This window comes from Fusarium verticillioides, chromosome 10 (assembly GCF_000149555.1).
Source record: "Fusarium verticillioides 7600 chromosome 10, whole genome shotgun sequence".
NCBI lineage: Eukaryota > Fungi > Ascomycota > Sordariomycetes > Hypocreales > Nectriaceae > Fusarium > Fusarium verticillioides.
In genome coordinates, this window is record NC_031684.1 from 1671111 (window position 1) to 1697885 (window position 26775).

The 26775-nt window shown below is 48.5% G+C and overlaps 13 protein-coding genes across 13 annotated transcripts; 9 read left to right on the top strand and 4 right to left on the bottom strand.

The window, feature by feature from the left end:
* Positions 1–199: 199 nt before the first annotated feature.
* FVEG_08510 (hypothetical protein) lies at positions 200–1346 on the bottom strand (the record flags this gene model as incomplete). The annotated part of the gene is made up of 2 exons (XM_018897398.1): positions 200–1222; positions 1275–1346. 2 exons carry the CDS (start codon positions 1344–1346, stop codon positions 200–202), a joined length of 1095 nt encoding a protein of 364 aa, XP_018755044.1.
* Positions 1347–2774: 1428 nt separating this feature from the next.
* Positions 2775–3461, bottom strand: FVEG_08509 (hypothetical protein; the record flags this gene model as incomplete). The annotated part of the gene is made up of 1 exon (XM_018897397.1): positions 2775–3461. The coding sequence occupies one exon, from the start codon at positions 3459–3461 to the stop codon at positions 2775–2777; it is 687 nt and encodes a 228-aa protein (XP_018755043.1).
* A 2026-nt stretch (positions 3462–5487) lies between these two features.
* On the top strand, positions 5488–7000 carry FVEG_08508 (hypothetical protein; the record flags this gene model as incomplete). Its single annotated transcript, XM_018897396.1, has 4 exons — positions 5488–5929; positions 5978–6207; positions 6261–6353; positions 6407–7000. 4 exons carry the CDS (start codon positions 5488–5490, stop codon positions 6998–7000), a joined length of 1359 nt encoding a protein of 452 aa, XP_018755042.1.
* Positions 7001–7897: 897 nt separating this feature from the next.
* Positions 7898–8904, top strand: FVEG_08507 (hypothetical protein). The gene has a single exon (XM_018897395.1). It carries the CDS (start codon positions 7956–7958, stop codon positions 8646–8648), a length of 693 nt encoding a protein of 230 aa, XP_018755041.1. The 5' UTR covers positions 7898–7955; the 3' UTR covers positions 8649–8904.
* A 297-nt stretch (positions 8905–9201) lies between these two features.
* Positions 9202–11623, top strand: FVEG_08506 (hypothetical protein). The gene has a single exon (XM_018897394.1). The coding sequence runs from the start codon at positions 9236–9238 to the stop codon at positions 11324–11326; it is 2091 nt and encodes a 696-aa protein (XP_018755040.1). The 5' UTR covers positions 9202–9235; the 3' UTR covers positions 11327–11623.
* A 458-nt stretch (positions 11624–12081) lies between these two features.
* Positions 12082–12501, bottom strand: FVEG_08505 (hypothetical protein; the record flags this gene model as incomplete). The annotated part of the gene is made up of 1 exon (XM_018897393.1): positions 12082–12501. One exon carries the CDS (start codon positions 12499–12501, stop codon positions 12082–12084), a length of 420 nt encoding a protein of 139 aa, XP_018755039.1.
* A 429-nt stretch (positions 12502–12930) lies between these two features.
* On the top strand, positions 12931–14926 carry FVEG_16345 (hypothetical protein). The gene is made up of 4 exons (XM_018905594.1): positions 12931–13202; positions 13253–13419; positions 13473–13658; positions 13705–14926. The coding sequence occupies exons 1-4, from the start codon at positions 12974–12976 to the stop codon at positions 14788–14790; spliced, it is 1668 nt and encodes a 555-aa protein (XP_018755038.1). The 5' UTR covers positions 12931–12973; the 3' UTR covers positions 14791–14926.
* Positions 14927–15095: 169 nt separating this feature from the next.
* Positions 15096–16298, top strand: FVEG_16344 (hypothetical protein; the record flags this gene model as incomplete). The annotated part of the gene is made up of 2 exons (XM_018905593.1): positions 15096–15164; positions 15213–16298. 2 exons carry the CDS (start codon positions 15096–15098, stop codon positions 16296–16298), a joined length of 1155 nt encoding a protein of 384 aa, XP_018755037.1.
* A 50-nt stretch (positions 16299–16348) lies between these two features.
* FVEG_16343 (hypothetical protein) lies at positions 16349–17104 on the top strand (the record flags this gene model as incomplete). Its single annotated transcript, XM_018905592.1, has 1 exon — positions 16349–17104. The coding sequence occupies one exon, from the start codon at positions 16349–16351 to the stop codon at positions 17102–17104; it is 756 nt and encodes a 251-aa protein (XP_018755036.1).
* Positions 17105–17542: 438 nt separating this feature from the next.
* Positions 17543–19018, bottom strand: FVEG_08504 (hypothetical protein; the record flags this gene model as incomplete). The annotated part of the gene is made up of 3 exons (XM_018897392.1): positions 17543–17912; positions 17989–18278; positions 18353–19018. 3 exons carry the CDS (start codon positions 19016–19018, stop codon positions 17543–17545), a joined length of 1326 nt encoding a protein of 441 aa, XP_018755035.1.
* An 824-nt stretch (positions 19019–19842) lies between these two features.
* Positions 19843–20794, top strand: FVEG_08503 (hypothetical protein; the record flags this gene model as incomplete). The annotated part of the gene is made up of 2 exons (XM_018897391.1): positions 19843–20345; positions 20401–20794. 2 exons carry the CDS (start codon positions 19843–19845, stop codon positions 20792–20794), a joined length of 897 nt encoding a protein of 298 aa, XP_018755034.1.
* A 168-nt stretch (positions 20795–20962) lies between these two features.
* On the top strand, positions 20963–22560 carry FVEG_16342 (hypothetical protein; the record flags this gene model as incomplete). The annotated part of the gene is made up of 4 exons (XM_018905591.1): positions 20963–21290; positions 21340–21629; positions 21679–22249; positions 22304–22560. Exons 1-4 carry the CDS (start codon positions 21044–21046, stop codon positions 22558–22560), a joined length of 1365 nt encoding a protein of 454 aa, XP_018755033.1. The 5' UTR covers positions 20963–21043.
* Positions 22561–23004: 444 nt separating this feature from the next.
* On the top strand, positions 23005–25456 carry FVEG_16341 (hypothetical protein; the record flags this gene model as incomplete). Its single annotated transcript, XM_018905590.1, has 4 exons — positions 23005–23986; positions 24123–24249; positions 24299–25310; positions 25412–25456. 4 exons carry the CDS (start codon positions 23005–23007, stop codon positions 25454–25456), a joined length of 2166 nt encoding a protein of 721 aa, XP_018755032.1.
* Positions 25457–26775: the final 1319 nt, after the last annotated feature.

Sequence of the window (26775 nt, forward strand, 5' to 3'; positions counted from 1 at the left end):
TGGTGGAGCTGATGCATCATCCACCCGCGCAAGGCAGTTGTTCTGGACAGCCAAAAGCTTCACCACAACGGCCAGTAGTAGCTCTCGTGTTCAATGACAAGACCAAGAATGGAGCGCGTTGCTTTCGGGATCGACGCCACGAGGGAATCGTCGAGATATTGTCAAGCTAACCTGCCGAACAGGATGCTGACGCCTGGGCTCAATCCCCTGTCAATCGCGAGGTGATATCGAGTAGCACGGCGTCTTTGATCTTGGCAACAGACTCATCGCTAACTTGTCCCTCTTGAATGAAAGAAAGTTGATGATCTAGTTGGCTGATATCCTCACGCAGCTCTGCAAGTTCGTTGCCAACGCTCTCCTCAAATTCTTGTGTATTCTTCTCGACCGTTGTCTCGAGGGCTCCGAAGCTATGGTGTATATCTTGATGTGACTTCTCGAATCGTTCTTGGAGTTTCGCTACGGTTTCCCGCAGTTCCTGGTTCTCCTTCTCCAAAAATGCTATGCGCTTTGCGTCTGAGTCTTTCGCTTGCTTGAGCATTTGCAGCTCTGCCCAGATCAGGGCGATTTCTTCAGCACGTTCGGTCGCAGTATCTTGCCGTGGACGCTTTCTGTCAGGCTTCGGGTCGATTGGAGGCGGCGGCGGTGGGGGTTCGGTTTCTTCATAAGACGGCGGCGCAAGCGCGTCATCTGCACCAAGCTGGACAATCTTTGCTCCAAGACCGGCATACATGCTAGCCAGTTGGAAGCGGCTACTGCAAGATGTCTTGAAGAGACCTTGGCTGACTGCATCGCTGACGGACTGGAGCTTCGGAGAAGCATTGCGCGCCTCAATGTAGACGGTGAAAGCAGTTGCCCGAGAGAACTCGCGAATGGCATCTAGCACAACACCTGACCGTGCTCGACCTCCTGGACGTATTGGCTCGAGAGCAGGAGTCGGGGCAAGGATGCCAAGACAGCGGAGCAGCTGGAAACGAAGGCCAAGAGTTGGAGACTTGAACTCTTGCTCAACCTCGCTAGAGACAGGTGAGTTTTTAACGAGGTCAAGAGAGATGATAGAGGAAGCGCAAGCTCGAAGTGTAATATCGGATGTGCTGTCAAGGCCTTTGAGCTTGAGGGGAACGTGTATGTCGAAGAGAGAACCTTTGGAATCGAATCGGGTCGTCAACGAAAGAGAGCTGACTTTTGGGTCGGGCTTGGCCAGAATATGTGTCGTGTGATCGGACTACCGAACGTGTTATTGGGGATTCTCGAGCTAAGCGGATGCTAAGCCTTACCTCGTTATCCGACTGCCACTCGATCACAGCACGGGTAGTGAAATGGACGTCAAGGCACAGTGAAGTCGACATTCCTGCAATCAGTCAGTTCTACAACGTGATGGAACTTGCCTGCGTAAGCTCCGCACTGCGTCATGCCAAAACGCGCGCGGCCAGAGGAGGGTGAGCTTCGCTGTACAGGCAATCTCTGAATCTCCAGCGCGCTGCGAGACCAGAAACCCCTTCTACAGACCCCGGTTGTTCCAGCAAAGGAAGCGCAGAACGCACTCGTTTGAAGGGTACAAGTCGGAATTTTATGACGGTCTGTAGTGCGATTTACCGCCTCTTCTTGGACGCGACGAGTTGGCAGGGCGTAGTTGGAGGGAGTTGGATGATGGGGGAGGAAAACATTGCGACGCTGCTGGATTGAACATGCGTGCGTGATGCAGCAAGCGTGAATGAACAGTTGACTGTGGATGCTGTCGGTAGATGGCAATGAAGTGGGGCTGTTCGGTATGGAAAAATAGTTTGTCCGTTGAGCCCATGAACAGCGACCACTGCCCTGTAATTGCAGCTACTGCTCAGGTCAATAACACTGCTCTGCGACAAATACTCCACAATTTCACTATTGCCAGTGGAACAGTGGAAGTCACTGACCCTCACTCTAAAATTGAATGAATGGCTGAGGTGGGTAAGAATATCAGCCTGTGAGGCATGCGATGCTGGCAAAACTGTAGTGCCCAGACTGAAGTACGACTGTTAGATAGCATATTTGACAACGCTTCTGCGGAAACTGCTCAATCTGGAACATTATCCTGTAAACGTTTCTAACATCTTCACGAATCTCATAGGTACAGAGTAATTTGGATCCAGACATGTCTTTTGCAGCGCATCGCGATGGAGACGTTCTCGTCAAATGGCGAACGCAACAACAAAAAAGCAGCAGGCCATGCTGGAAAGAAGTAAACTACAGAAATATTGCACGTATTAAAAAAAAAAGCTACCAACTAAAAGTTTATCCAAATTCGTTTGCGCCAGCTATCCGATAATGCTGCAAGATACCCATACTCCTTGCACGAGAATATCGACTTTCGGACCGTACTTTGGGTTAGATGTTCGAGCTGGTTCAAAAGCTGTGCCGCTAGGTCAATAGATCAAGGCATCGATGCTGATACTACCTAGGTAGTTGATTCAGGCCTGATAGGCCTGGCAGTGTTGTAGAGAGCAATGCCATCGAGCACGGGGCGATAATTAGGTATTCTTAAAGACCCAAGAATGGATATCATAGTTACAGAGTATGAGAAGTCCTATGAGGTGACCAGTGAGGAGTAACAAATGTTGAGAGGTGGATCATATTGGCAATGGCTCCGTGTTGTGGAAGTTCTCACGACTGAGTACTGGCCTGAGGAGGACGTATGACGTCGAGCGTTGTTGCAATCTTAATGGGACCCGTGACGCCCAGTGAAATGAATATTTCTGGCAGCACCTATAAAACTAATTTGCAGTTGAGTTGACAAGCGGCTATTGTGTTCTTTGTAAGAAATCCTTCTCCATCGTTATCAGTCTGCATATGGCCGTGATGCGCGGCCGAAAAGCCTCCGTTTCATCCTCGCTATCTTCGAGTTCAAAATGAACCTCCAGGAGATGGCTGTTGGTTTGGTCTTCGATCTTATTAGACGACATATTGAGGGCTTGGGTATGAGGGAGCATGTGGCTATCAGCTCTGCCTAGGCCATCGCTGGTGCATCGGCATTGAGAGAACTTCATATAGGTTCTTGCGAACTTGTCTTTGATATCGTCGGAGCCAGAGACATCAGAATTAGCGCCCGGCGTCCCTGAGGCCGCGTTGCCATGAATCGGTGCCCGCGTCTGTGACCGGGAATTGTTCGATAGAGTTGTTCGGGCGCAGGCATCCGAGAATGAGACACACCAATCGTAAAGGATTGCATATTGCCGCTGATTAGCTCTTCGACCTCGCTCATTGGACTTGAACCTCTGTGGACTTGAACCTCTGTCGCTTTCTCTATTGATGATCGCGTCCGCCCTCGAATCTTGACCTTTAGTTGGTACTTCTTCCTGTAGAGCGCGAAGGGCTGCACGATAAAGCTTGATCGGCGCCAAAGAGAGTTTTATACCTATGTAAGGTAGGTAGCCAGCTCTAGCGTGGTAGAACTGGATGGTCCTGCTTACATATCTCGTCTTAGCCATGATTCTGCAACACATCGTCGTCCACTGATGCTACCGTACAGATTAAGTTGATATCCATATTATCATAAGTGACCTTCGATGTCGATATAAACATGAGGATTATTATTTAGCTCTAACTGTCAGCATGTCTAGAGTTTATCATCGTTGCATGGTTAATTTAGCGGTCGATGACATTAACTCTAACATCACTGGCACTAAACCCGAACTGACTTTACCAGAGTGTTATATTGAGTTGGTTGACCCCAAGGCTGACGGCTCGTATCACGCGCCGCGCATATCCTTCTCCCTTTTTCTGCAGCGGTTGTGATCGTGTCGGTCCCTGCCATCTTTCCTACTCTTATCCTTCTCTCTTTCTCAGTCACAGTCACGATCACGTTAGTCCATATCCCGGTGTCGATCTTTGCGATCCTTATCACTACCATCTCTGTTCTTTTTCCGGCGGCGGTCACGGCTGTAGTCTCCATCCTGATATCGATCTTTGCGATCCTTTTCTTTGCGATCCCTGTCACTGATCTCTGTCCTTTTCCCGATGCCGGTTTGGGGCAAATACAGGTCTGGGATGCCCTTAGATATTCTTGATCGCACGCGCGTGACACTGATGGGGCCAGCGAGTATTCCCTTGCCCGAAAGATCCGGGTAATCTTGTTAAACTCTATCGTCCTTGGGATAGAGCATTATTTGCGACCCTTGTATTTCTGGCAGTTGATAATCTTTTCAGTTGACGTTGAGGTTTCGAAGTCTTCCGAGTTTTGGCTCGGCTTACTGTGCCTCCGAGCGAAGTTTGACGCCCAAAATTTTCGATCTTGATAGGCGATAGTGCTTGGGTATGAGTAAACATGTAGCTATCGTCTCTAACTAGAGTATCGGCAGTGCATTGGCATTGAGAGAGCTTCATATAGCTCTTGTGAACTTACTTTTGATATCACTGGAGCCAGAGACCTTGAAATTGGCGTCTATACTCAAGGCGGGAGAATGCTGGTCTTTGAGCTTTTCACCCTTCCTTCCTTCGTGAGACTTTGAGCTGGAGCTGAAGGTGGGCTGATGTGTCGTTCAGAAGAGTCAAGGCCTTGATCGTGATACTACCAAGCAGATGCCTGGAAAGCCTGCCAGTGGTCATGACGTCGATGCGATTGGAGAGCAGGGCCTGTAAGGCGCATATAAAGATTCCTTGAGATCTAGGGATGGGGATGGAAGTAACAGTGTCGAAGAGACTCGGCGACGTGACTAGAGAAGGGTAGGGAACCGTAAGAGGTGCTTCCCATCGGCAACGACAGCCGTGGATGACAAGAAGGGTGGCAGCAAGATAAGTTAGTAGACTTCTACCAGAGAATCTAAAAGTCACAGTAAAATTGTTTCGGGGGTAGTAATAAGATGCGTCTCGATGAATACAGGAAGTGAATGAAGTGACACAGCTGTGGGGGTAGGCATCTGTATCCAGCCGTCAATTGCCAGTTGCCACTTGCCATTCATCCTACCTACCTGGGTAAGTCCAGGCTGCCTGATCTTCAGGTAGTACCTTAGGTACCGAATTACCAGATTCCTCTGCTACTGCAAATGCCAATTCCCTTCCCCTTGCATCTTACTTTCCAATGTACCCAAGGAACACGCGTCTTCTACGCGTCCTACCTCATAATGTCCTTCTTTTTACATGCAGCCGTCGGTTGTCACTTGCAACAGAGATAATATTCTTTATAAATTTAGAAGATTTATAATAATATATAACAATTTAATTATATTTATCATATTTCTAAAATTTATAAAAGATCTATAAATTTATATTATATTATTCTTATATCTTTAAGTTTATAAAACTATTTAACTATTTATTCTAAAATCCCTCCTGCCTTAGGTACCGAAGTACCAGGCGGCCCTTGCTCTCGCATCTCCCTTCCACAGCCTCGCGAACCTTGACGCGTCCTACCTACCTGCCTACCTTACCTCATAACGCTGCCCTTCTTTACATCTTCAAGACTCCCCCTTCGTGTCATAGGCACCTACAACCATCCGCCTTAAGTTGGCTCACACAATGAGTTTCGTCGCACCACTTGTCCCATCTCCTCAGAATGAGCACGCCAAACGTACCACCGAGCTCTTTGTCGTCTTTTACGAGGAAATCGGAAAGTGGCCCTGGGAGGTCATCGATTTCGGTCCCCGAAAATGGGGTCAGAATCTCGTCCACGACTTCACGAGACTTCTAAGCGTTGACCTTCCTAAGACCGAGAATGTGTCACTTACGGAACTTATCGAATACTTGCATCACAACTCTGCGGAGCACCCCAAGGTCCAGTATCAATACCAGCTGAGCATGATGCTCATTGCAAAAGCCACCAAGTGGTTGGCAGAGAAGCGTGAGCTCGCTGACGACTCCGGTTCCGATTCTGACGGGTCAATCCTGAATGAGCCTCAGAGTATCACTCGGAACAGAAAGCGTGCCCGGGCTCTTCGAGTTGCTAACAGATCCTCGCGTCGTAAGTTTGTTTCCGGGAGAATGAATGACGTTAAGCTAACCAGGCTAGCAATTCGATCCGCCCGTAAACGCCCAATTAACTACAGCGACCGTCACCATTTCCAACTCCATAATGTTGACGATTCTGAAGATGATGGCGCTGAAGGTGCCGCCGATGGAGGAAACGAGGGACCCCAGGAAGTGGTTGAGCTCGAGTCAGCCGAGCCTCCCGTCAAGCGCAGGCTAATGGTGTTCTTCAAATTTTCATCCGAGAACACCCAAGAGCTATCTAGGCTCTTGGTAAGAGCCCGGAACCCTATTATCCTTGCAATAGATCTAACGAACCAAAATAGGGGCCTGGCAGCGGCAACGGCAAGGCCGAGGCATTACGACACTCGATTCCACAGCAAAATGCCGGAAGAGGAAACCGCCGTCTCGATACACCTGTAAGTTCATATTATGAGCGGCACTGGCTACTTAATCTAACTGAACGGTACAGAATGAATCTCCGAATGAAGCCCAACTTGCCTACGCCGACCATCTCAAGGGCGAGATTGCCAAGGTGGAGGAGAACATCACGCGCACCGAAGCTAGTATAAACAACTCATCCCGACGTCGTGAAGGTTATCTCAAGATCGTCCGCAACAGCGCCGAGGATCTTGAGAAAGCCACGGAAGAAGCCACCGAGGCCTCACAAGCGGTCCAGCACGCAAGAGCACTCTGCGAAGCCGACGCTCAGGTCGTCGAGGAATTGCGCCGTATAAGCAGCGATAACCCGAGAATCCTCACCGAAGAGAACTTCCAGCACTTCAAAGAGAACACCCCTGCACAGAAAGAGAAGAGAGACGCTGAGAATGCGTTGCGCACCAAGCAAAAACGTCTGAATGACGTCAAGACCAAGCTTCAGATTGCAGAGGCCAACATAGACCCTCTGAACAGCAAAATCAGCGAGTTGCATGACGTGATGAACGCAAAGAAGAATGTTCGTCGAAGCCTGGTTGCGATGCATCGGCTTGCGGCAATGGGTGGGGAGGAAATTGAAGAGACTTTGGGGGAGAATGGTCTTGAGGAGTGGTTGAGGGAACAGGTCTGAGAAGGAATAATACCCCGTGAGAAATTGTGATGTAATTTGTATGAGATTTTGGGTCCCTGAGAGTCTACGAATTGGGGGCATAGCTTTTGGTCTTGATAATTAGATTCATTGTAAGAGACTGCAGTGTTCAATGTGACGGTTGTTAAATTCTAAAGTTAAGATAGTTATGCTAAAGTTAGAATACTACCCTAAAGATAATTAGTAGAAACCTAAAGCTTTATAAGTTTATAAAGAGGAAATAAACTTATAAAATAAACAGTTCAAGTTTCACCCCTAGAAGGTTGGCAGCAACGACTACAGCACAGAATTTCGCCTCGAGCAACTGCTGCGACAAGGGCGAGACGTTAAAAGAGGCCTCAGCCCTAACTGCATTATGAATGTGGTAAGTTAATTCTCGGGCGCCTTCCCTGAGGCTCTTTAGTGCAATCAATTGGCCATGGGAGTTGAGGTACACTGAAGCTGCGTTAGATCAACGTCTTCGAATGCAAGAGGTATCGACATAACAAGCAATTCCAACTTCTACAAGTCTACGCAGAGGATTCTTTTTGAAAATGGAAAGACATAATCATACTTAATTTATTTTCTGGCAAGTTAAACATCTAGCCGTCAGTATCGAGGTCAGCATTATGTAAAGCTCCGAAGCTGCGTCGTTGTGTTGGCTGTCGGGATTATTAATCAGATGGACAGCATAATCATACGACCTTCACGACGGTCAATCGGCAGCAAGTTTGCCGATGAACGTAATGGGAATGAGAAGATATCAAGAAATATTAAGCGGCGGGGCAGTGCGTCATACGCTGTGCTTTGCTCCAATGTCGGGGGCTATAACCGCCGACTGCCGATGCCGAAACCATTTAAGAGAGAACGGTTCAACACTCATCGGTGATTCGGTGAAGCAATAATCTCACACAATTCCATCCTCAACTAAATCTTCATCCTCAAAATTCGTCAAACGATGGTATTATTCCATGAAGCCTCTTTCGCAGGGGCAGTTCTACTGTCCAGCCTCATCACCATGTCCTGCTTCAAGCCGCCCAACGAGGTTCCACGCGACGGCTGGAAGCAAGACAGTCTTGGAACATACGCCAGCCCAGCCGCAGCACGAATCCGACGAATTCTTGCCGTCAGCGTTGGCATTTTCCATGCCCTAATTTCCATGGGCTACGGTGATTCCAGCCTCTTATGTCCTCGTCCTGAGAATCTGAACTCAGAGCTGTTCAGCTGGAATACATATACACTGGCTTGTCTCTCGATGATCATTCTCGTCGGTGGACCGCTTCGGCTCACGGCCTTTGCTCATCTTGGAAAAAACTTTACTTTTCAACTTGGACCGCCTGATACCTTGATGACGGATGGTATCTATCGGTATATTCAGCATCCTGGATACACGGGGCAAATTGTGGTCTTGGTCGTCAACCTCGCCCTGTTTTTGCGATGGGACGGCGCATTCGGTTGCTGGGTTCCTCAAGGCTTTCGATCGACATTCCGCGGCTGGGGCTTGATCTTTTGCTTGGTTCTTGTGTTTGGAATTCTGCGGAGACTTGTGATGAGGGTGAAGGATGAGGAGAAGATGTTGAAAGATACTTTTGGAGAGAAATGGTTTGCTTGGAGTCGGGCCACCGCGCGCTTCATCCCAGGCGTGTTCTAGATGATCTGATTAACCAGATGCCAGTCTAAGTAAGGAACGAAGCGTAGTGGTGTAGTTCGGAGTGTTAAACATGTCGGTCTGCTGTTCGCCTTTTTGGAGGATTATTTCGTATGGCTGTCGATGGGAATAAGCACATTTTTACAAACACGACTACTACCCGATAACGGGAAACTGAAGAGCGATACAAGTACTAGAATAGATGCGTGTTGCAACAGTAGATAACAATCAATATGAAGCTTAGTTTGATCATTGCGACAACAGTTGAGGTGTCTAATTCTGCTCCATCGGCGAGTCATGTCAACTGCAACAGGGATAAATCACGCAGTAGCAGGGCGCAACACAAACGAAGTCAGCATATTCCATACCGGGTTTGTAATTGCCCCGAGCCCAATGAGCTTCAATCTATCTTAGCTGTCAATCCAATTGAGTTAGTTCAGCCTAACTGGGAAAACGAGGCATAATGACCGGCAATGTCGGCACGCAACGGCATCAGTGGGGCAGCATCGTCCAAGTATAAGTGCTCAGCTGAAATATTTGACTCACTGTGGGATTTCCTCGTCCAATATTGCTGAAATTTGTGTGAATAAATGGGTCGACTAACTAAGTTTCTGTCCGATGCGGAGAAAGCAGTGAGGCAAGCAGGGAGGGACTTGCAGCAGCAGCAACAGCAACAGCCTGCTGGGTACCCACAGCCGCAGCAGGGTCAACAGACCCGGCGATATTCTAATGCTCCCGGATACCCGGTGCAATACCAACAGCAGCCACAGCAGCAGTACTATCAGAGTTACCCTCCTCCACCAGTGCAACCCCAAGTGGAAGCCCAGGGTTCGCCTATGACCTCGCCGCCGCCGCAGCAGTATCACCAGCAGCAATACCCTTCTCAGGCTCAGCAGCCTCCCCAGGAGCTGCCAACAAGCGGAACTACTCCAGTACGTCAACATGTTGAAGCCTCACCCAACCAAGCTGCCTCCAACAGAGGTCCCAGCACCCCTATGCCATTAGGAATTCAGCCGGTAACTGAATGTATCGACGGACCATTCACGCTACCGACTTACTGGTTCATCCACAGTTCCTACCCAGAATTCGTTATCTGCAGTCGCTGCTACGCAGATCGCATCCTCAACTCACCGTTTCGAGACACGTTTACACCGGTATGGTACGATGATAGATTGGAACGGCAATGTTTGTTCGGAACGCCCCGTGTCAAAGACAATCTTTGGCCCGCTGCTCTCTCATCAATGAGTCTCGATAGTATGATGAGCTTCATGGCCACGAGACCTGCGCTGGGTCGTTGTCCAGAGGACAAGCCAGTTGAGGGACATGAGTGGTATTCCCCACCCGATCGGCCGGAGATGGCAATTTGCAAGCCTTGTTACGAAGACTACTTTAGACATACCTCGTTCGGCAACAGATTTAGTACACATAAGCCTCAGGGCGCAGCAAGTTGTGATCATAATCTCTGGTACATCCGCCGTATGCTCAAGCTCTATTCATCCAACAACAACTGGACAGCTTTCACTACGGAGTTCTACAAAAGACTGCAACTCCCGCCGTGTCCCAAGGCAAAACCTATCGCAGGTCCAGAAAGGACTTGGTTTATGTCCTCTCGCGGCCCATCCAACTTCGCGGTCTGCGAAGGCTGCTATTGGGATTACTTCCACGAGTCTACCGAGAGTCAGTCTTTCCACACAGCCCGTCTTGGACCTTCACAGGAAGCATCGTGTGACATGGGACAGGCCAACATGCTCATCCCAATGATTCGGGCGGTTGATAAGGGCAACTACGCCAGATTCTGGAACACTCTGCAAAGTCTCTCACAACATCCGCCATGTAATCCTCAGGGTACAAGCGGAATTCGCTGGTATACGCTTCCGAGTGATCCTCCGGACTTCGATGTTTGCGAGACGTGTATGGCAGGCACTGTAGCTTCCATGAACATGACGCGCTTCTTCAAAGCCAAACACTCTGTTGGACCATCTGAAGCCCGTCTCTGTTCATTCAACCTGCCTGGGTATCCCCGTGGAGTGCTCTTCTTGCAGAAGTTCGCTGAGGCAGCTTACATCAGCGACTGGCGACCACTCAGCGAATTGGCAGTGAACCTGAGTACCGCACCAGCGTGTCCTAAGATCAATCTCGAATTGGGGAAGAATCGTCGATGGTGGGGATGGGAAAATGCTCATATCTGTCAAGAATGCTACGTCGTCGTGGCGAAGGGTACGAAGCTGGAAAAACACTTCACCATGAAGGGAAACCAAGTCGCTGAGTCCCGACTCTGTGACCTCTACTCCCCGCGTATGCGACAACTCTACAAGAACGCCTGCAAAACTGAAGACTTAGCATCCTTCCTGTCGTTCGCTCTTCAACGTCGCCAGATCTATCTGCGGACAGTCCCCGAAATGAACAGGATGCTAGCAGCTGCCAAACACGCTCTCGGTCAGGCGCAAACACTTGGTCTCGCAGCTGTGACGTTTAGCGCAGCGGGGAATCTGAACGCAACGAACTTTTATTATGATCATACAGTGGGAAACTCGACGGTTGGACATGGATATCAGAATGAGCAGCTGTTGCAGGCGGCGATGGCGGATCATTCGATGCAACAGGTTGGAGCTGCTGCGACGGGTCCGGCGGCTGTGGCAAGGGTTGGAGTTTTGGAGAGGATGTGGAAGCAGGTTGAGTAGGAATTCCTTTGGTTCGTAGGGAATTTATCTTTCATCAGCAGCATGGCCCCTGTCTTCAATTAATCACAGGCTTTATTGTTTCCAAAATACTCTAGCCCAATTAAACGCACCTTATTTCTTCGTTTTAGAAACTCTTTCGCCGATATAGTCAGTCTTATTCCACAAGATTCGGAGTTGAGCATCAGCGCAGGCTTCTAGCTCTTCATGCGCTACACTTATAAGAACCATTTATATTCGGTAACTAACAAACTACTCGCATACCAATAAACTGGATCCTTCCAACTCATATAAAACACCTACATAAATTCCCGTATTAATACCTTGACCCGGAACGATAGTGGCTGTAGTACCCATGAGGCTCAGTTTCCATCGGGCTTGGGCCCAGGTACCGCCCTGCGGTCTCGGTCTCCATCGGGTCTGTGGGATAGTACGTTGGGCCGCGGTAGCTTCTATCTGTGTCCATCCGCACAGTTCCCTGATGGCTTGGCTGAGCATAGGTTTGATAATAATTCGATGGTTGCCCGGCCCTGGAAGGTGAATTTTCCATTTGAAGCCAGAGATTGTTGTTGATGACTTCGGGTGGTGTTGAACTGTTTCTATCCTGCTCCTTGATCCTATAGTAGTAATCGGCGTGCTTATAACATGCTGCTTCAATCCCTGCAAGATCTAGCATACAGTAGTTAGCTTGGTCAGCCACTACGGAGGAGTTAATGAAGGCCATACCTAAGTCTGGTGGGAGAAAGATGAGACCATCGTCATTGAGCTGTTTGAGGCCTTGAAGGAGGAACACACGGCATGACCATCTGCTCTCGCGCCGAGGAAGAGCTCTCGAACTTCCCAGCGGAACTTTCTTCAGACTGGCGAATTGCCTGGTGAGAGTCCGCATAGCCAACCTTGAGGCATACGACCAAGTTCTTTGAGCGTAGGGGATTGACAAACCTTTCATCCTCATATTTAAGAGGATTCTTTGAGTTTCCATGATCGGTGGCGTGGAATTTTGTTCCCTCAGGTGGGTTGTTCCCAGTGGCATACAAAGTCCAGTGCTTGGAGTCTCTGATTAGCCGTGACTTGAATACACGTAGACCGTTACTCACATAATAGTTCTTCCTTGGGTCCTTTGAAAGGAATGTGAGAGAAATGTAAAGAGTATTCGGTTCCGGTTGCGAGAAAGACATAATGGGCGGATTGCTTGTGAAAGACTACACAGTGGTAAAACAGTAAGAATATGGTAGCTTTGAGTGATTGAATGGCTCTATAAGATATAAGAAAAAGGATATCTAGTAGATTCTTGTTGAACGTAACGCATCTCTGTATAATTATCTACCAAATTGTTGGGTGTTGTCGTCTCTGCCAGAACGTTCCTCACAAGCATCGCTGCAACGGCGTATCGCCGTTGTAGCCACGAGAAGCCAGGCCCGGGTCGCATATACTAGGTTAAACTCAAAATACACGGCAGACATTGGACCATTACGGTGTGAATGCCACATTGTTGGACAACCTGTGTGACCAACATGGAATGTAACCGCCAGCAGTTGGTGCCTCAGGCACTCTTGCCTCTGGGCTCAACCATCTTCCTCGATATTTGGACACTAACCTTCGCCTAACAACCAACCGACTCAGCAGCACCTGAACCAACGCCCACCACGTATGATAATGGAACAACTCTCTGAGGAGACAGTTGACAAAGCGCTCTGCCTGATACAAGATGAACCTTGTCTACCACACCCATTAGGAAAGCTATTGTCGTCTTTCATTACGCAAGCCCTTCATCCTCCAGTCGCAGCAGCCCATGTCCTCAATTACTGTCATCCGGGCCAACACCGTGAGGCTGAGCTTCGTGCACTTGTTTCTGATTGGACGTTCATCATAGAGTCCAGTGAGTCTGCCTGGTCACCAATGTATCATCCTGGTCCTAATTATTTTTAGTCACAAAGTACGGGACTACACCACCTGTCCCCGACAGTAGGACCAAGGCTCAAATCCTCAAAAGGGATGGCAACCGATGTTGCATCACAGGGAAGCCAGCAGGCTTTGGTGACCCCCTAGTAGTGATGCCTGTTATTCTTGCGCCATCCCGCTGGCTTGAAGCCGAGGTACACGGGATGATCTTCCTACCAAGCTTGGCCATGGCTGACATTTTTATTAGCCGAGAGTCCATGAAATGCTTCGAGCCTTCTTCAGCCCCCCTTACCTCGATTGGTGGTTGGCTTATACAGAGCGACTGAAGCGCGTAGATCCCATAGACGGCCATTGGCTTGTGCGCAGGTCAGCTGCCGAGGCTTACAGGAATGGGGTGGTGAAGTTACATCGGCTACAACCTTCAATGATCGAAGTAGGTGATATAATTAGTCTGGATCTCTTTTACTAACACATCTCAGTACAGGGTTGGTTGGTGTCTGATTGTGACCGTAGAACCAATGATCGATGTCGATGGCCAATATCCCCTTCTCGGAGACCACTCACGCACGGGGATTCGCAAGGTAGACGCACGTTTCATCGGGACCCAAGCCCGCTTGGCATCAAGCATACGATGGCTTGAGGTCAGGAAGCTTATCGCGGACAACGAAACATCGATAGCTCAGGCGGGCAAACAACCTTCAGCATCCCGGCCAGGCTTGATATCAACTATATTCCAGATTTGCCGCACCGTCTTTTGGCGAGCTTGGCTTCTAAACCCCAAATTTATTCGATTATATGCATACAAAGCATTGCGAAAGATTGGACACCATCTTTATGGAAGCACAAGTTCCTTGGCGGTTAGCCGTCTACCATTCGGCCTTTACCTGAAGGCCACTAATGAAGGGGCTTTCAACGAATCCAAAGCGCTCGATCTTGTTCACAAGTACACTTCTGTGCCGGTCCCTCGTGTGTTAGACCTAGTCTCAGACTCACGCACCACATATCTCTTGACGACTGGTCTCCGCGGCAAGCCCCTCGCCAGAGCAATGGATATGTTTTCCGATCGAGACTGTCACGAGTTCGTCTATCAAATGCAAAGCTTCGTTTCTCAAATACGAGCAGTTCCTCCAGTCGGTCCCAAGAACTGCATATGTAATACTCTTGGCCAGGCGTGCAGCGACCCAAGAATTCGAGACGGCGACCCCGTTGGCCCCTTCGAAGGTGAAGCTTCTTTCAGTCAATATCTTCGCCATCCAGATGATCCTGCCCGGAGAGGTCATAAAATCGTGCTTACCCATGCCGACTTGAACCTGCGAAACATCCTTGTGGACAAAGTCACAAGGCTAGATGGGACAAGGGGCTGGGCGGTCTCGGGAATCGTCGATTGGGAAAACAGTGGATTTTACCCTGAGTACTGGGACTGTACAAAAGCTCAGTTTGAGGGATTTAGATGGGATGAGCGCTGGACTAGGGCTTTGCTTGAAGTTTTCCGTCCATTTGGAGGTTATGTAAAGGAGATTGAACTGGAGAAGAGGAGCTGGAGTGAAGGTGATGGCGCATTTTGACACAACCTAGGCTCACAATGATCAATACGGAGGGGGCTCTTATCTCTGCATCTCTGAAATATGATACCGATAAAACAATATGAATTGCAAATACGGAAAATGAAGATATTCAGCTACAGTTGAGTAGCTTGCTAGCCAACTTACTAGCGAAAGCACCACAAGCTTTAAACTAGCCGGATACTTCAGGCATCTTACCCCACCCTGACCTGCTCCCTATCGCGATAACGGCCGTTCAGTATCTCTGGCAATCGAATCAACTGCGAAGTCGCATCTGAGAATGGAGTGGCTAGATCCTGTTACACAGAATGAACTCTCCATACCGACCAACCTACACAAAATCTCGCCTTGGCTGTTCAAGATGTAAAGAGAAGAGGGTATGTATAGCAAAGTTAAATGCGGACTGATGCTAACGCTTGCAACAGGTGAAATGCGATCAAAGAAGGCCGGGATGCAAACGATGTGAGGATGCAGGCTCATCGTGTCCTGGGTACGCCCTCAACCTGCGATGGTCTGCTAAGAACCAACTTCAACAGAAGTCCGTCAGCTCCGGACAAAAGCCTCGGACGAGAAGAGTCAATCAGCCATGCTCAAGTTCAACGAGCCACATGAATGAAGGGGTAACCATCGATATCACGACTTCGACATTGGATCCCCTGCTATTATTCCCTCATTTCAGAGATACAGACCCAATGCCATTCCCAGCACTGAATGCCTCCGACATCCTCGGCCTAGATCCTTCAGTTTCACAATGGCCTTTCCCAAACTTAGACCTTTCAGAGAACATCACTATACCTGATGATACGGCTTTTACGGATGGATCACCGAGTTTGGACGAGACTGGGCAGTGGAAAGACCAGAGAACGCGGACGGCTCATTCCATTGATATGAGCTGGTTGCGCGGTGAAAGTCAACAATCTCGTACTGATCTAGATACGACACCTCTACTTGCAGAGTCCTACAACACCGGAGCCCTTGATCACCACTCATCAGTTGCCATACAACAGCAACTGAGCAATCTTCCGACAGCTCTTTCTGACTTCTTTATACGAGAAGTCATACCGCTTTACTGCGCATGGGATAGCCAATCGAACCTGATGCGAGTAGTAGCAGAAAGCTCATGGCAATCGTCAAAGGTCCTATATCACACGATGCAAAGCATGTCAGCCGCTTGCCTAACAAGTGTTTTTCCCGAACTATCCACCACTGCAATTCAAGAACGCTTGGTAGCACTTCAATGCCTAGATGAGAATGACCCAAATACTTCAGATTATATCGAAGCAAGACTACTGGCAACGGTTCTGCTCTGCCACACTGCAATCTGGCATGATCCTGGCAATTTGGCTAAAGAGAGATATCATTTGACTCAAAGACGAGTGCTAGAGTGGAGCTCGGCTTCTGGGACGCAGTCCAAGCCCATGGTAAAGTTCTTTCAGACTGCGGTCGACTACTGGGGTACGCTTCTGTCGTTCTTTACAGATGTGTCGGGCAACCCGATTCCGATACTCTGATCGGGCCCTCGGAACCAAGCAATGATTCTATGCTGCACCCGTTTGTCGGAATGGCGGGAGAGACAGTCAAGACACTTACTGACGTGGGAAATCTCGTCTCCCAATACCGTTCTCGAGCGTCTTCTATCAGATTCATCACAGAAGACGACATGAACTTCTTCAAGAGCAAAATACGGGAGGCTCGATGCTTAGAAAAAAGACTGCTTGCATACACGCCTGCCGACACGTCCAAGATCCAGGATACAGGAGACCCAAGAACAACGCTAGCTCACTTGGCCAAGATCGACGAAGCATACCGATGTGTTGGTCTGCTCCAAATATACCGTGTATTTTCTGACCTTTTCGCTGAACGATATAACCCGTGGGACGCAAATCACATTTACTCAGCCAGGCCGCCGGCCAAGGTCCCTACCAAAGCCGAGAAAGACTACTGGCTAACAAGCCTAGCGTTATATACGCTCGAGCTTCTTCGAGATATACCATTTGAATCGACAAGCCGGTGCATCCAGCCACTGATTCTTGTGGCTATCCCCAGCGAACTTCGTCGCATGCCACAGGATGTCACATCGCTAGGCGCAGCGGATGAAGAGTCACGGTATATGGGACAGAGCATCATCGAACTTGCTCAGGCACGGAATTTTGTGAAAAGTCGATTGTCAGCATATGCCGATGTCCTGCCTTTGAGAAAGGTGAGCAACATACTTGAGTTGGTGACGAGTATTTGGAGTGCTCTGGACGAAGGGGAGTCTGATGTTTACTGGTTGGATATTTGCACTCGGAAACAGCTCAACACATTGATCCGGTGAATAACTCCGTATTTATTGCGTTTATATATATGAATGTCTTATGTACATCTTTTTATCATTTACCAATCGCCAATATTAGCTATCGACACCCACTTCGCAACAGACTTTTCCACCGTGATATCCCGTTCGAGCCTCTGGTCTGTAAGGAGAAACGCTCTAGGTAGCCATTCAGGGACTCCTTTGCCAGTGACCATACTAGCAATAGCTTCACCAGTCATCCAAGCCTTATCCATCCCGTAGCCACTGTATCCCCAGCAATCCACTCACCATCGCCGTCTCTCTCGGATACACTCTTCGGTAGTTTACTAGGTTCTCTCTACTGGAATAAGCTCTCAGCCACAAGCCTCAACTGCAAATAACACTTCTAGCCCATAACTTAGACATCAATACCACGATAACTGACCAATAGCTACAGCATAAAGCTAATATAATATGAACCTAAATGATGACTCCTTGGCCGGCCTTGGAGGCGTATAAAGCTCCAATCCCTCGGTTCAGTAGTTTACCGACCAATGGAAGTCCATCCGATGTATGGCCCTGTAGTCCAGTCCATACTCCTTTCAACTCCGGTCGCTCATCCTCTGGCCATCCTTTCACAAAGTATTTGGGCAAGAATTTCAGCAAAGCTTCGACTGAGTGGCCAGGTACAGCAGTGTCGTCAGACGTAAGAACGTCGAAGATATTGGAGTAATCAGTGCCGACCCATATATCGCCAGTTGTGGCATGCTGCTGGAGATAGTACAGGCCTCCATCGAACCGCTCTGACACGGGATCAAGAGTAGACTTGGTCAGATAGCTCCATGATCGACTGTTGCCCACGTTTTATAGATAAGGACCAGCCTTTTGTACAGACATGGTCCCTCTATACGGATAATCTTCCTAACAATGGGCGTAACAAGTGGGCAGCGTTCGCGTTTGTGCAGTGAATCACCTGCTTGGCTTGAATAGCACCCCGGGGAGTCTCAATGACGTATGGGTAGTCGGGCATAGAAGAACCATCACTTGCGGTACCAGATATGTATTTTATCGCTGTCGCGGGAGTATTCGTCTCGATCGAGAGGCGGTCGTGGTATTGGACGAGAAGACGTTCGAAGATTCCTGTTATGGGACGGTATGGCCAGACCGCGCCGGCAGGATGGTCGATGACACCATGGCCGTTCTTGATGTTGAAGTCCTGCACACGGAAAGTCAGTATTGGAAATGAACCATATAACACAAAGACTAACTTTTATAATATAGAAGTCTTACCTTTGCCAAGTTGTCCTGCTCAGTAACACGATGGGTGGTCTGATGGCTGGGGATGGCCTCCCGAAAGGAGTTCAGAGACTCCTTCGAGGTTTTCCAAGTCTCTTCATCGCCAGCAACCATGACTTTGTGTACATGTCGAATCTCGCTGGACTCCTGTAGCTCTGGATCTAGTTCTTCGAGCATACCCATGATCCGCTCAATGTTCATGAAGCTGAAGCGACCCATTTCCTTGGCTGTTTCTTCACTATGCCTCTTGCACATAGTATTGTAGAGATGTCGGACTGGAGAGACAAGCTGGCTTCCATTACGGCCTGTTGCGTTACTGGCAAGGGTACGCGCCTCGAGCACGACGATCCGAGTTGTCGATTCTAGACTGTCGTCCTCGAGGAGGGCTTTGGAAACGCTGCATCCAGTTATCCCAGAGCCAATGACAACAATATCGGCGTACGATGGAAGGGTAGGAGACTGAATGCTTGATACAGTTGGGTGGACAGGTTCTTGCCAGAGCGAGATGGAGGGATTGGGTCTCGGCAATAATGGGTCTGATAGAAGGGCAGCGCGAAGCTTTCTCACGAACTCTTCGGGTAAACCATAATTTTGCTCGGGGTGTTGTAATGATCGGGCAATAGCTAGAAGTCGATCGGTGGCTTTGCTCGAATCATTCATTGTTGATAGGGCTTTTTTAGTAGTTAGGGGTAATGGCCGAGATAGCAGTGGCAGAATGCTTTTCTCATTGATATCCTCGAGCTATCAACCCATGCCGCCGTAGATCGGATAGCTTAACAACCCGGTGGCGTCTAGCCTGTCTTGCTCTGGAAAATACCACATATCATTAGGTGGATCACTGCGTGACTTGGGTTATCATCCGATTTCCTTGAACACAGATTACAGTTTCAGTGATATTGCCATCTGAAGCATGACCCTTGGAGCAGAAATTTTTCCATGATAGGGAAGTGATGTTCAGTTCAACTGACGAAGACACTAATTCGTATTTGGTTCAGTTGAACGGCGAGATCTGATTGCTCACTTGTGCGTCCTCCCTGAGTTAGTGCCGAGGTTTGCCAATCCGGATTCTTCAGTTGAGTCAGCCAAGTACCATTGAACTAAACTGAATATCGTAACATTTCTATCAGCAACCCCAACGATGGACTATCGGTGTCAAGTGACATTATCGGCGAACTATCAGTAGGACAGAGTCAGCGTTATCAATCCAAGACATGAGGTTTCCATATTCGCTTTAGTTTCTCCCAGATGCCAGGTTCCAGATTCCGGGGCCCCAGGATCTATTATCAGTGGAGCTGATAGTACTGATAATGGCTGTTCACTGTAGCATTGTCTTTCATAGCAGTTTGGGTTGAGGCCTCTCCTCTATAAGATCATCAAACCCCACAATGGACTGAGGGCCATCCCATCCCGAACGTTCTAGCTTTTTCCACTGTTTCTGATCACTGAGTCCTCACTTGTTCCTTCGTCGTATCAAGCTTGATCCTATGACTACCTCGCTTGAGAAAGCAGATGGTCATGAGAACATCTCTACCACTGTCGCTGATCATGTTGTCATCACTACTATCCAACAAACCCGTCGAGGCCTATCACCTCGCCATGTTCAGCTCATGACCATTGCCGGTGGTATTGATGTTGATCTTTTCGTCGGCGTTGGCGGTGTCTTGTCCAAAGCTGGTCCATTGCCTCTCATCATCCGATACCTAATTTACGGTCTTGGCTTCATTTGGCCTACTATGCTGAACATTGCCGAGATGGCAGCATGGCTTCCCATTCGCGGCTCAATCTACGAATTAGCCTCCCTGTTTGTCGATCCAGCGCTGGGATTCGCAATGGGATGGACATACTTCTATGCGGGAGCCATGTTGGTCTGTACCGAGTGCGTTGCTGTCGCAACTGTTATGCAGTACTGGAACACCGACATCAATCCTGCTGTCTGGATTGCCATAGCGTTGTCTGTATGTTACTTCATGAATATGGTTGCTGTCAGGTAAGTCGCCTTTAGACCTGAAAATGCGATACAAACACTAACAGCTTGGGTATAGATGGTATGGAGAAGCCGAGTTTATCATGGGCTCTACCAAGATCCTCTTGATTCTTGGCCTTATCATGGCGACCTTTGTCACCATAGTTGGCGGCAACCCTCACCATGATGCCTACGGCTTCCAAAACTGGAAGAATGAAGATATGGCCCATGAATACTACGCTGAAGGAGCCACCGGCATCTCTCTTAGTATCTGTATCTGTGTGCGATATGCCGTCTTCACGATCGGAGGCCCAGATATCATTTCCCTGTCTGCTGGCGAGATCCGAAACCCGCGCAAGACGATTCCCAAGGTTGCCAAATTGATCGTTGGCCGGATTCTATTCTTCTATGTTGTCGGAATCCTTGCTGTCGGCATCATCTGCAACTCGCGAGGCCTTGGACGTCTGCGCTAGCATCAAACAGGCAACTTTGAGACAGCTACCAGAAGCAGTAAAGATCGGGGCTTGTAGTGCGATAAGCGTTGGTCCACTCTTATCACTCCCATGATAACAATGCGTAGGGTTGCATCAGGCACTCGGAGTCTTGTCCGATCGCATACAAACTATCCTAATACTGACCACACAGAAACGACCATTGTTGTTGTATCTTGCATTACTTTGGCTTTCTTCGCATAACCCACCCGCTGTTATCTCTTTACCATAATGTGCTCAGCTTCTTTTCCCCCACCTGGAGGGATGTCTTCTTTTTGGAGGACCGAACCAGGCAATCTCGATAATTATCGGTCAACTACAGAGCTCCCAACATCTGTGGACATCGCCATCGTTGGTGCCGGATACTCCGCAGCATCGATTCTCACGCATATCCTGGCGACTACTTCAAAGAATGAGAGACCTTCGATTCTTGTTCTCGAAGCCCGGCAACTGTGCTCGGGTGCGACGGGACGAAATGGTGAGCCAAAAAGCCCATGAGACTCTTGGGCGAGCACTGACAATTGAAGGTGGTCACCTTAAGCCAGATTCATATAACGCGATTTCTGGGTACACATCTGAGTATGGGATAGAAGCTGCCGCTGAGGTTGCTTCGTTTGAAGCTGCAAATGTTAAAGCTGTTACTGAATACGTCCAGCAAAACAAAATTGATTGCGACTTTGTGCTCACGAGGGCGGTCGATGTGCAACTCTCCACCGGCCATCAGCATCGCATCAAGGAAGGTTATGACAAGCTTATTGCTGCGGGGATTGAAACAACCAAGGATACGTTTTGCGTTGAGGGAAAGGATGCTGAAATGGTCAGTACGCTATATCTCTTTCTCATCAATACTAACACCACGTCTGTAGATGTCGGGCGTTAAGGGCGCAAAGGGGTGCTTTACCTACACAGCAGGACATCTTTGGCCCTACAAACTTATCCATCACATGTTTTCAGAAGCAATCAAACGAGGAATCAACTTGCAAACTAACACACCAGTTACTTCTGTCTCCGATACCCAGGATGCTACAGGCCATTGGACCTTACATACCAGCAGGGGTGAAGTCAGAGCGCGAAAGGTCGTGTTCGCAACCAATGCCTACACAGGTTTACTACTTCCCGAATACAAAAGCAAGATCATTCCGTATCGCGCTGTATGCAGCCGGATCAAAACCCCGGGGCCACATCCTCTTCTCAACAATACCTACGCTCTTCGATTCTCAGACTGGAACTTTGACTACTTAATCCCTCGGTTAGATGGAAGTATCATTGTTGGTGGAGCTCGAGATGCATATATCAGATCTGTTGACTCATGGTATGGGAACGTCGATGACACTCAAGTCATTCAAGAAGCGCGATCATACTTTGATGGTTACATGCAGAGGCATTTCCATGGATGGGAGGACAGCAGAGCATATGTCGATGATGTATGGACTGGAAGTAAGCCTTATCACTTCTTCGTCTTGTTTCCGATCGTAGCTGATATCACACTAGTCATGGGATACTCTTCCGACCGGCTCCCTCGAGTAGGACCTATACCTGGTCGACCAGGCATGTTTATCATGGGAGGCTTTACTGGCCACGGTATGCCACAAATCTACCTGTGCGGGCAAGCGATGGCGAAGTTTCTCCTCAAAGATGTTTCTTTCAAGGAGACTGGTTTGCCCCGATTATTTCAGGAAACGAAGGCTCGTTTGGAAGACCCGAGAGACAGAGTGCTGGAGTTGTACGCTTCGGTTCTCAATCCCTAGAAACTATAATGACTGCCGAAGACTGATTTCAGGCCAAGTTTTCTCCTTAGGACTTCTAAGTTTCTTTTACATTGATACATTAAGTTGTTATTGTTAATTCCATTCATTATCTCCAGATTGCAATAGAGGTTGCAATAGCTATTCTCATTAGCGTTTTGTCTATGGTCACTTTTGCATTGTGGTTGGTTGGTTGCCTGCTCATCAAGTCACGTGTAGCGCGCCGCAGGTCGCCCTCAGAATAAGGCAGACTTCCCCTTTTTTTCCAGCCCTGTTTTCAATCCTCACAATTGATCTTTCTTTATTTTCTAATTCTTGTGCTAACTAGATGGCGGGGTGCATTTTTGCCTCTTCACACGCTTGTTGCCCACCCCGCGACGAGTACAAGGATCCCGATTCCCCATCAATTCCCCTTTACCGTCTCGCCTCCAAAAACGAGCAGCTTAGATGTCGACTGCAATTGGCAGACCGCAACGTCCCATCTCACGAGCCGACTTTCCGCTTGCCATCATCTGCGCTCTTTCCCTCGAAGCCGATGCGATAGAGGCGCTATTTGATGAGGACTGGGACTGCCATGCGTACAGCAAAGCTGCCGGCGACCCCAATTCCTACTCGACTGGACGCATCGGTCATCATAATGTCGTACTCACCTACATGCCCGAAGCAGGAAAGGCCAACGGAGCCGCTGTCGCAACCAACTGTCGCGTCAGCTTCCCCTGTCTCAAACTAGCCATCGTCGTCGGGGTCTTTGGAGTCATACCTTTCACCCCTGGACCCCGGGATGCACACCATGAGATCATATTGGGTGATGTCATTGTCAGCCAAAGCGTTGTCCAGTACGATTTGGGACGACAATACCCCGCCACTTTTGAGTACAAAGATACCAATGAGGAGGCTCTTGGGAGACCCAACGTTGAGATCCGCTCCCTGCTATCGAAGCTGAAGAGCCTCCGAGCGCGAAGAGCATTTGAGTCCGACATGAGAAAGTTTCTCTCAATCCTGCAAGAAGATAGAGAACTAGCAGCCCACTACCCCGAACCAGGGACAGATCGCCTATTCGAGGCTACCTACCGACATGTGGACAACGACGTGCCATGTGACAAGTGCGGCTGCAACGGAAAGCTTGTCCCGCGACAGCGGCTCAGACAGGGAGTACCAGAACCCAGAGTGCATTTTGGAAGGATCGCGTCTGGCGACACCGTCATGAAGTCTGGAGAGGATCGCGACGACATCGCAAGAAAGCTTGGCGTCATTGCCTTTGAGATGGAGAGTGCTGGCGTTTGGGACAGTCTACCATGCTTGGTTGTCAAGGGCGCGTGTGATTATGCTGATAGCCACAAAGCTAAGGCTACCCAGAACTACGCTGCAGCGACTGCCGCTGCTTGTACCAAAGCTATACTGCGCCATTGGGTTGTTTCTACCCCTCCTGGTCAGTGACTTGTTCACCACTTCTTGAACCGTGTTGATCATGATATAGAGTTAAGTTGAGAGAGGAACTTGCCCCCAGTGTATGTATTCATGCGCCAACTGCATGACAATGCTTTAGCTAGTACAAGGGTCGACAGTCTTGGTCCCTTTCCCGCCCAACGACGAGTTTGTTGGACGACAGGACATTATTGGCAACTTGCGTCAACAACTAAGTCCTGAGAAGTCTCACGCTGTCGCAGCCGTCTTTGGCTTAGGAGGAGTAGGGTGAGAGAGCCCCTGTCAAGCAATGAGGAGAAAGGAACTGACCGTACAGAAAAACACAGATTGCTCTGGCTTATGTACACGAGCTACACGCACAGAGTCCAGACCTGTCAATCTTTTGGGTTTATGCGAGCAATGAAGAGCGCATGCGGCAAGCATATGCCAATATTATGCAGCAGCTCAAGATTCCCTCCGGCGGAGAAAACTCGGATGTTCTCGAGCGGGTAAAACAATGGCTAGAAGCCCAGCATCACAAGCCGTGGCTTATGGTCATCGACAACGTCGACGAATTGGATCTTTTCTATGGAACTGGTGGTCTCGGCCGATATTTTCCAACCTGTGCTCATGGCAAGTTACTTATCACCACAAGAAATCGGCAAGTAGCTGTACGGGCTACCAAAGGCCGGGGCTTCATCGAGGTATCGCGTATGACCGACAGTGAAGCACGGGAACTCCTTGGTGCACACCTTGGATGCTTGGAATCTGACATTGCCGATCTGTCGACATTGGCTCTGAAGCTTGAGTACCTTCCTCTGATACTGGTGCAAGCCGCTGCATTCATACAAGAGAATAGCATCTCGGTCAGAGAGTACTTAGCCCTTCTCAAAAACGACAAGAATATGGTAGAATTGCTCAACGAAGACTTTGAAACAAGCGGAAAGGATCCGGACTCACTGCGAGCCGTTGCCAGAACTTGGATGATTTCATTCCGACAAATAAGACACCAGAACAAACTAGCTGGCGAATTACTGTCTTTGGTATCTACTTTTCACCATCAGCATATCTCAGGGAACCTCTTGGCCGATTACGTATCGTGCATTTACGACCGAGAAAGTTCTTTGGAACTCGTCAAGGCCATTGGAGTTCTAAAGGCTTTCTCTATTGTGTCCGCGGCAAAAGATAACGGCATTTCTATGCATCGTCTGATACAACTGGTAATGCGCAGATGGCTGTTCCAGGAAGGCATCGTGGAAAACTTCTTGCAGAATGCAATGATGTTAATGCACAGTAAACTTGGTGCGATACTTAACGAAGACGGATATATGCAAATTGAGTATATCATAGTTCATATAGCTTCTATCGCATCTGTGTCTGCAGACGCCGTGGATGCTAAGATATTGAGATGCACAAATACACTGGACATGCTGGAGCTAACTATTCTCAGGCTCTTGTGCCATACAGTTTTACGTTGCAAAAAAGGTGGCTATAAAAAGAAAGAGATAAGTCTGATACAAGAGGCAGAAAGAAATGCGAGCTTGTGCATACAGGAAACTATGAGGAAATTGTCGATCGACAATCACGTTCGATGCGAGAATCTGACTATACTTATGAGTAACCTCAAGGCGGCAGCTGCTATATGGAAATGGATTTTACCTGCTGGCACCAGTGATGTGATTGGCGAGGTTATAAGGCTGATGCGAAACAGCCATTCTGGCTTGTCGGGCGTAGTGGTTAGGCGCGTAAAGGTTCAGGAATTTGACTCAACTATGACCGAAAGTATTGCATTGCGGAATGGAAAGAAAGGGGAGAATACTGGAGATGTAATTAGATTTATATTATATTAGGATTCCTTCATTATAGCCAATCTTCTATTACTTTAAAACTTAATATTCCTTAACTTGCACTAGTTCAATCTTTTTTTTAATAACAATATCATTACTAACAAAATACAAGGAGTTATGGATGATTTCCTGCGATCTCCCGTTACAATCGGTAGGTAGCAAAAGATCGGCATATTGGACTTGGCCTATAGCGCGTCAAAGAGGCTTGCGTGACTGCCAAGAATATGTGAAGCCGACGATCAACTGCATCCAGACTGAATGACTCAAATCTCAGTCTGTTAAAGATTCAGGTAAAAGATGACCGAAAGATAAGTGACGTGTAGGGTATCACCAAATCCACATCGGACAGGGAGCGCACTGACGATCCACGTGGGTGATGGATCTCAAAAATTGATCTGTTCCACCAACGCTGTTACCCCGATCCACTAATGACTAATATAGTGCCGACGATCTTTCCCTACTGACTCTGAGGCTCTGCCTTTTTATCACCGTCTACTACTATAAGCAGGGCTACGCATTGAATTGAGTCATTGGTTGGGATCTACCAGGAGATGATCATCTCGATGGGAATACCTACTACGAGATATATATCGTGTCTGGGCGTTAATTGCCGGTGTTGTATCGCATTTCTCGGAATGTTGAGAGAGGAGGAATTATTCCGGGACCTCGCTCGGTGGATAGGCGCAAATTGGAGTTCGTCTCAGAGTTTCTCCATTTCGGCGGCCCAATTCATCCCAATAATCTTTCTTATTTCCGTGGCCCATCTCAATTCAATGAAGATCATGCACAGTCGGCCCGGCACAGAGCAAAACTAACGGCGGAATTTCTACGGTAGAATGTGTCAAGAAGATGTCTCCTGTCCCAACGGTAAACAAGTGTCGGCAAACTTTGACAACGAATGAGCTTGTTCGATATTAACTTCATCTAACGTTTCAGCAAAGAACAACGGTTCATTCCGCTATCCAAA

Bases quoted from the DNA above. Each gene is read 5' to 3' on its own strand.
- FVEG_08507 (XM_018897395.1), top strand. From the start codon at position 7,956: ATGGTATTATTCCATGAAGCCTCTTTCGCAGGGGCAGTTCTACTGTCC.
- FVEG_08506 (XM_018897394.1), top strand. From the start codon at position 9,236: ATGGGTCGACTAACTAAGTTTCTGTCCGATGCGGAGAAAGCAGTGAGG.
- FVEG_16345 (XM_018905594.1), top strand. From the start codon at position 12,974: ATGATAATGGAACAACTCTCTGAGGAGACAGTTGACAAAGCGCTCTGC. The intron at 13,420-13,472 runs GTACACGGGATG...CATTTTTATTAG, and splicing joins CCCGCTGGCTTGAAGCCGAG to CCGAGAGTCCATGAAATGCT. The intron at 13,659-13,704 runs GTAGGTGATATA...AACACATCTCAG, and splicing joins TACAACCTTCAATGATCGAA to TACAGGGTTGGTTGGTGTCT.